Source organism: Gossypium hirsutum, chromosome D02, assembly GCF_007990345.1.
Source record: "Gossypium hirsutum isolate 1008001.06 chromosome D02, Gossypium_hirsutum_v2.1, whole genome shotgun sequence".
NCBI classification, from domain to species: domain Eukaryota; kingdom Viridiplantae; phylum Streptophyta; class Magnoliopsida; order Malvales; family Malvaceae; genus Gossypium; species Gossypium hirsutum.
In genome coordinates this window covers 1524406-1532911 of record NC_053438.1, presented here as the reverse complement: position 1 = coordinate 1532911, position 8506 = coordinate 1524406, and the positions used below count along the sequence as shown (strand labels likewise).

The 8506-nt window shown below is 34.0% G+C and overlaps 1 protein-coding gene across 2 annotated transcripts; it reads left to right on the top strand.

The window, feature by feature from the left end:
• The first annotated feature begins 360 nt into the window (after positions 1–360).
• Positions 361–2185, top strand: LOC107938717 (UDP-glycosyltransferase 92A1). Of its 2 annotated transcripts, XM_016871951.2 has the most exons (2): positions 449–926; positions 1161–2185. In XM_016871951.2, the coding sequence occupies exons 1-2, from the start codon at positions 650–652 to the stop codon at positions 2129–2131; spliced, it is 1248 nt and encodes a 415-aa protein (XP_016727440.1). In that variant the 5' UTR covers positions 449–649; the 3' UTR covers positions 2132–2185. The 2 variants fall into 2 exon arrangements, with proteins under 2 accessions (XP_016727439.1, XP_016727440.1); XM_016871950.2 differs by having other exon boundaries at positions 361–2185.
• Positions 2186–8506: the final 6321 nt, after the last annotated feature.

The following is an 8506-nucleotide window of genomic DNA, read 5'->3' as shown; positions in this document are numbered from 1 at the left end:
CTGCCCGAAATATGGGTTTGGGAAAAAAAATGAGGCCCATTTAGAAAATGGGCCGGGCCTCGGGCATCACTTTTTTAGCTTGGGCATGGCCCGGCCCGAATATAATATATAATTTTTATTTTTTTAATTTTAAAATATTTTTTTCTTTTTTATTTTTAAAATAAAATTTTTGTGTTTATTAAAAAAATAGGTCGGATCTGGGCAGGCTCAGGCTTAGGATTTTTTCTCGATCCGGGCCTAGGACGCGGGCTAAATTTTTTTCTGGGCCTGACCCGGCCCATGAGCACCTCTAGTCCCTCTTAACCCTTAAATCAAAGGATAATACGTTGAAACATACTCAAACCTACGTCATTTTGTACTAGCAATAATATCGATGTCAATCGAACTATGACTCAATCCACCGATAGATTTTAACACGCCTTCCCAAACCATTTTAATGCCCTGTCCAAAATTTATGGGAGAATTGATGGCACATGCACTTACACACACACACACACACAAAATGTGAGAATCAAATTCCCAATTACTACCATGGGACCGCCATTATTAACCTTCAAAACCAGATCCAAAGTTCGTCACCGAAACCCACAATTTTCCCGAGAGAATCGAAACAAACAAAAAAAAACACCCCATCTTCAACATCTCAATCATGGGTTCATCCAATGATTACATTCACATCGTAATGGTTCCATTCATGGCTCATGGCCATCTCATTCCATTCTTAGCTTTAGCAAAACAAATCCATCACCAAACTGGCTTCAACATCGCCATTGCTAATACCCCTCTTAACATCCAATACCTCCGTTCAACTCTCCGAGGAAACCCCATTCCCGGTATCCATTTTTTGCAGCTTCAATTCAACAGTTCCGACCATGGGTTACCACCCAACACAGAGAACACGGAGAACTTATCGTTAGATCTCATCGGTAAATTCTTTGCTTCATCGGCTTATTTGAAAACTCCGTTTTATAATTTGTTAAAAGATATTGTTAAAAAACAGTGCACACCACCTGTTTGTGTTATTGCCGATGTGTTTTTTGGGTGGGCTGTTGATGTTGCTAATAGTTTAAACACTATAAACATTACGTTTTCAACCGGTGGTGCTTATGGTACTTTAGCTTATGTTTCGTTATGGACTAATCTCCCACATCGTAGAACAGATAATGCAGAGTTTAATGTGCCTGGATTCCCTGATAGATGCAAATTTCATGTTTCTCAACTCCATGATTTTTTGAGAAAAGCTGATGGGACTGATTTATGGTCCAAGTTTATGCAGCCACAGATTTTAAGCTCTTTGAAATCCTTTGGGTGGTTGTGTAATACTGTTGAAGAGATCGAACCATATGGGTTGGATTTATTGAGGAAATACATCAAATCCCCTGTTTGGTCGATTGGTCCTCTTTTGCCTAAATCATGGTTAATCAACTCATCGGCATCGGGGAGACAACATGCAGGAAAAGAGCCAGGGACATCACCTGAGAAATGTGTTCAATGGCTTGATATGCATAGTGATGATTCAGTTCTATACATTTCATTTGGTTCACAAAACACTATTAGTCCATCAAATATGATGGAACTAGCAACCGGGTTAGAAAAAGCTGGGAAACCGTTCGCTTGGGTTATCAGGCCACCGCTTGGTTTCGACTTGAAAGCCGAATTCAAACCGGAATGGTTACCGGAAGGTTTCGAAGACCGAATGAGTAGGAATAACCAAGGGTTGTTGGTGAAAAACTGGGCACCCCAACTTGAAATATTGTCGCATAGATCAACCGGGGCATTTTTGAGTCATTGCGGGTGGAATTCAACAATGGAAAGCTTGAGTCAAGGTGTGAAAATCATAGGGTGGCCATTGGTGGCCGAACAAGCTTACAATTCGAAGATGTTGGTGGAGGAAATGGGGGTCGCGGTGGAGTTGACGAGAGGGGTTCGGAGCAGTATTTCAAGCGACAAGGTTAAGGAAGTGATTGAAATGGTGATGGGGAAAGAAGGGAAAGGAAGGGATATGAAGAGAAAAGCTCAAGAAATTGCTGAACATATAATGGCGGCTGTTAAAGATGAAGGAAATGAAAAAGGGTCTTCCATTAAAGCATTGGATGATTTTGTTTCAACCATTACAACAGCAAGGAAATAACAAGATCAATGTCTTCTTTTGAGCTTATAATGAATAAATTTTGTAGTTTTTTCATGAAGTGTTATATCATTTACTTTTTTTAAATTTTGAGCTTATAATGAATTTCTATTTACTTTTAATTTTTACATTTAGTTTTACAATCCCAAAACTCAGAATTTTTTTAAAAAAATCTAAGCTCAGATTTAGCTTGACCCTGAAACACCAATCTAAGCTCAGATTTAGCTTGACCCTCAAACACCGACACCAACCCTACTGCCTTACACCCACCTATACTGCTGGATAATGTTGTTTGAATTATTTAATCTGATCAAGTGAATCAATCAAGTTGATTGGATTGATTAAGCCATTAAACTAATAATTTGATTAATTTTACTATTAAACCGATTTTGAAAATCTTATATATTCCCTGCACCGGCCACCCTACACCTTTGCCAATAGACATACCTTGTTGTAACGCCTATTAACTCTAAGCCATTATCCATTTGTAACACCTATTACCTTAAGTCTTTATTGCTTGTCCTTACACTATAAACAAAATCCTCTAAAAATAGTTAAAAAATTAATTGAATTATTAATAAAAAATGTGAATCAATTGAATTCCTTGAATTGTGCATTTCTCTCAATTATTTTATGGATTTTTCTCATCATATCATTTATAGTCTCTTTTCAATTATTTAATAACATTTCAATAAATTTTTTCCATATCATTGATATATAATTTTGGTAACTTTTTTACCATGAAACCCGAACCCCGAATACAAACTTAAACCCTAAACATTAAACTCCAAACCTCAAGATTTAAGGTTTGATGTTCGAGATTTGAGGTTCAATGTTCAGGGTTCGGATTTCAAGATTCAAGTTTAAGGTTTAAGATAAAAATTACCAAAATTGTGTATCAATGACATGTAAAATTTTTTGAAATGTCATTAAATAATTAAAAAAGGGACCATATGTAACACCCCTAACCCATATTTGTTGCCAGAACAGGGTTATGGAGTATTACTGGAATAAACAGATTAAATACAAACATTTCATATTATTATTTAACATTCATGTCAGATATTATTCATAAAGCCCCTTGTGAGAGCCCTCGAGGCTCAAATTTCACTTTAGAATCGAATCGGGACTAAATTGAAAACTCAGAGAATTTTTCGAGAAATTTTAGAATTTTTCAAGGTGCAGGAAACACACGCCCGTGTGGTATTTGAAGCAGGGCACAAGGCCGTGTTCCCAGCCCGTGTAACTCACTGACTTGTAATACATTTAAGTACAGAGGTCACACGGTCAAGCCACACGCCCGTGTGCCAGGCCGTGTGATCAATTCTGAGCATTCTGTTTTGAAATTTTATGATGCTGGGGACACAAGGCCAGAACACACGCCCATGTGCTAGGCCGTATGTCATACACGACTGAGACACACGCCCGTGTCTCTGCCCGTGTGGACAAAATAAGGCCATTTCCAAGTCTTATTCCTCACCCAATTTCATCTTCCACCCACATAAACACTTAAACACATTCACCAACCAATTCAAGACATTTAAACCAAGCCAAAACCAAGTCTTATGCATGATATATTAATACCTATGATCAAATGTCCAACTTACCAAGATAACCTAATACTTATAAACACGTTTTACCAAATACATTATCATAAACTAATATCCAATATACTTATATGATTTTCCTCATTCAACCCTTTAAACATACTCATCAAGCATATTAAGACCATTTACATATCAAAACATATCATTTAATAGCCATTCCAATGGCTAATTTCAACCAACATTACATTGCCATCAATGGTAACATTTAACCTATACATGCCATTATTACCAAAATTATTTTACTATTTATATATACCGAAAAGTCCGGGGGATAGTGTGATGTAGCTTCGACCAACTTCCAACCTTTATGAGCTTCCAAGTACTATAAAATAGAGGAAATAAGACAAAGTAAGCACTTAATGCTTAGTAAGTTCGTATAACAGGAAATTAACTTACCATTCTTTTACTTATATAATAAACATGCATAATACATCCAAAGCAATTTGGCAATTAGCCTAACATATATAACCTCAACAAACATGTTAGCCATGTATTTCATGTGAATAATAAGAACGAGGATGAGCTCATTAAATATCGAGTTTCCAAGTATTTCATGCATATACAGATAATAGTTTCGTTTTGATTTCCCATGTTCTCATGTCAGAATTTCACCTGTTGAATCATTTGAAATCTCGATGGATACTGAGTAGTACACCTGAAGTGTACAACACTATAAATCCCTCAATTCATATCCGGGAGTACTTTTATGAACACTTAAATAGAAAGCTCTCTCTCAAGCACTATAACGGGAAGCTCATTAAGCCTTGTAATGGGAAGCTTATCCAGGCAATATAACAGGAAGCTCACAAAAAGCCTATAACAGGTAGCTCCGAAGAGCAATCAACGGGTAGCTTCGAAGAGCAATTAACGGGTAGCATCAGATAGCAATATAAAGGGAAGTTCAAACACACACTAACGGGAAGCTCACAATGAGCCTTTAATCGAGAAGCTCACGAAGAGCCATATAACGGGACGCTCATAAGAGCTGCGGTGTGCCCACAACACATGTGGGGTCACAATCGATCGGGATGCTCCGAAGAGCTATTAACGGGAAGCTCGCAAGAACATTATAACGGGAAGCTTGAGAGGGCTTGTAACAGGACGCTCTTTCGAGCTACGATATGTCCACAACATATGCAGGACCATTACCATTTCGGGAAATAGAACCCTGTATATCCATCAAATCTCATTATCCAAACGGGACTTATTTATTTATTAGGTATTTTCAGTTATGAGATCAATTACATACACATATATGACATTTACACAATTTAAATATTAAACACTCAATATAAGCATATAAATGTACACAATTAAGTTACATGAACTTACCTTAACAAATGTTCGCGAATTGTAATCTACTAATCCGATATTTTTTCTTTTCCTCGATCCAATTCCGTATTTGGTCTATCCGGATCTATACGAGTAAATTTTAGCATCAATTTAATATAATTTACATTCAATTCAATCTAATTCACATCCTAGGAAAAAATTACCATTTTGCCCCTATACTTTTAATTAATGATGTTTTCGTCCTTAGGCTCGGAAAATAAAATTCATGCAATTTAATCATTATCCCAAGCCTAGATATTTTCATATATATTAATATAAACCCATTAATTTCATGAAATTTCAGAATTTTTCATGAATTTAACAACTTTTCAATTTAATCCCTAAATCATGATTTCATTCAAAATTCTTTAATAAAATACTTTTAAATACCCATCAACATCTCAATTTCATCATCTAATAACTAAAATCATATAAAATTATCAATGGTATCTTTCAAAACATTCAATAAAATAAAAAACTAATGAAATGGTTAGTTGGACCTAATTGTAAAAGGCCCAAAACATAAAATTTTTAAGGAAAGAGCAAGAATTAAACTTACATGAAGCAAATATTAAAAAATAAGCTTAAACGCTCTTCAATGGTTGTTTTATATCTGAAAAATGATGATGAAAATGTCTAGAATTTCAATTTCCCTTTTATTTCACTTAAATTTGGCAAAATTTACAATTTTGCCTTATTTCACATCAATTCCTTGATTTTAATATGCTTATGCCGCCTCAGCCATCCCATGTCGGTCCTATTTCCCTTTTAGTCCTCCTTTATTTACTATTTAGGCTATTTAATCACTATTTTTTAATTAGCAAGTTTTGCACCTTTTTCATTTTAGTCCTTTTTAATTAATTAACCACCAAAACGTTAAAATTTTCTAACGAAACTTTAATACCACCTTAATGACACCCCGTAAATATTTATAAAAATATTTGCGACTTGACTTATAGGACCGAGATCTCGATACCTTTTTTCTAAATCACTTAACCTAATAAAGCCTTATAAAATACAAATTACTAATTCAAAAATCTTTTAAAAACCACATTTGGTTAAAAACGACATTTGGCTCGTAAATGTTAAATAATAAAAATTTACGAGCTTATTTGTCGGATTTAGGGGTCTCAAACCACCGTTTCTGACATCACTGAAAATCAGGTTATTACACCATAGATAATTAAAAATTGTAATAAAAATTATTATAAATTATAAATTTGAAAAGTACATGGATAGGACTAACAATAGACTACTCATTATAAATTATAAATTTATTATAAATTTTATTGTTAGTCCTTATACTTTGCAGAAGTTGTGAATTTTGTTGAGCTCGGGTTCGGATTGGTAAATGGCTTTACAGAGGTGACATTGTGAGCAGTGCCAAGCTTAGAAATTTATTATGCGATGATGTTGAGTTGGATAAGATAGACTACTAGTAACTGAAGGCGACGTTCCCTGCAGTGCCAAGCCCCGTATCGAGCTAGAGTTCGACAATATCAATGGTTTAGAGGAACCTATAGGCGCCATTCCAAGATGTGTCAAGCTCGGCAACGATGAACTATTAGTAGGCAAAAACAGTTCGATCATAGTTAAAGGCAACATTCCTGGTAGTGCCAAGCCTGATGTTGAGTTCCATCGTTGAGGGAAATCTATAGGTGCCATTGCAGGCAAAACCAAACTCGATTTAGAGTTTGAGTTTGACAATGAAGGTCGATAGGAATCCATAGGTGCCATTCTCGGTGAGCTGAGTTCGAGACCAGTGGAATATTAGTAGGCAAAGATGGTTTATCCGGTGCATATGGATGAATCGAAGTCATAGGTGCCATAACAGGTTGTTTGAAGCTTGACATTGAAGTCAATTTAATCGTAGAAACCATAGGTATCATTGCTGGTTGAGCCATTGGAGCCATTGTGGACTCTTTTGAACTCGAAACCGGTGGTTGATAACTCGCCCTAAAAGGCTCGGCAGGTGACATAGACACAAGATATCGAGCAGCTGCTATTTAATGCCAAAAAGTATGAAAACTGTTAATACGAAAATTTGGTCCAACTCGATCTATGAACACATTTTCTTAAATTTAATACGGTTGATTTTTTTTTAAAATTAATTTTTAATTATTTCATCCATCACAAGGCAAGACAAAGACCAGACACCAACAGAAAGACAGATAAGAGAATTTGCAGACACAAATGTTTGCTAAACAAATGACTACTTGTCTCTTCTTCATGGACCATTTCATTGGCTTAGTAAATAAAATATAATTTACTCAAATATATAAATTTATTTTTTTTAGAAGAAATATACTTATATTAAATGCATATTCATTGGAATATCACAACTTTGATACTAGCTAAAGTCAAAATATATAAGTTAAATTATGTTATTAGTCCCTGTATTATGTGTAAGTTTTGAATTTAGTTCTTATGTTCTAACTTGGTCAATTTTAGTTCTGTATTTTTTAAATTTTGAAATTTTAGTTTTTATCCAAACTGTAGAAGTTAAATTCATTAGGTCAAATTTTGCTATTAGTGCCATACTATGCGTAAGATATGGGTTTAGTCTTTGTTTTCAATTTGATCATTTTTAATCCCTATATTTTTCGAATTTTGAAATCTCAATTATGAATTAAACGGTAATTGTTAAATCAATTAACGAAAAATACTTGACCTTTTTTTTCTAGTGTTAAGTGAAAAGCGCAAGCTGACATTGCATTACATATACAATAATATGTTTATCGCATAAAATTTTGCAAATATCATATTTTAATTGTTACTGTTTCGGTCAAGAATGAAATTTCAAAATTTAAAAAGTATATAGACTAAATCTAAAATTTATGCACAATACGGGGACTAATAGCTAAATTTAACCCATATTAAATATATCATATCAATTGTCAACGAAAGCATTGATGCAATGGGAAAAACCTTCTCAAATTTATTTTGTATACCTCAATTACCATATTAGTCTTTAAAGTTTTTTTTATTTAGAAATGATACCTAAACTATCAATTTGTCTAATTTTATTAAAAAATGACAAAATCCAATAACAACATGCCATGTGTCATATTCTTATTGGATGATAATAAAATTGATAGTTTAGATATAATTTTTGACCCAAAAAACTTTAAGGACCAATCTGAAAATTGAGATATAATTTTGGGATTAATTTACTAATAAAACCTTTATTTTATTATTTCCATTTCCTAAGATCCGTTATCGACGGTCCAGTTCTTTAATTAAAAAATACATAATAATATAATAAACAACGACGCGTTTTCATAAACTTTATAATAAGCATTAATTTAATATAAAAAACATTAGGTTATATTAAAAACCATAATATAAATAATGTCACACCTAATTTGATTAGTCTCCCCCAACTTACACTTCTCTAAAAAGGGTGTTGTTGCATCTAAATTTTCTCCCCACCATGGAA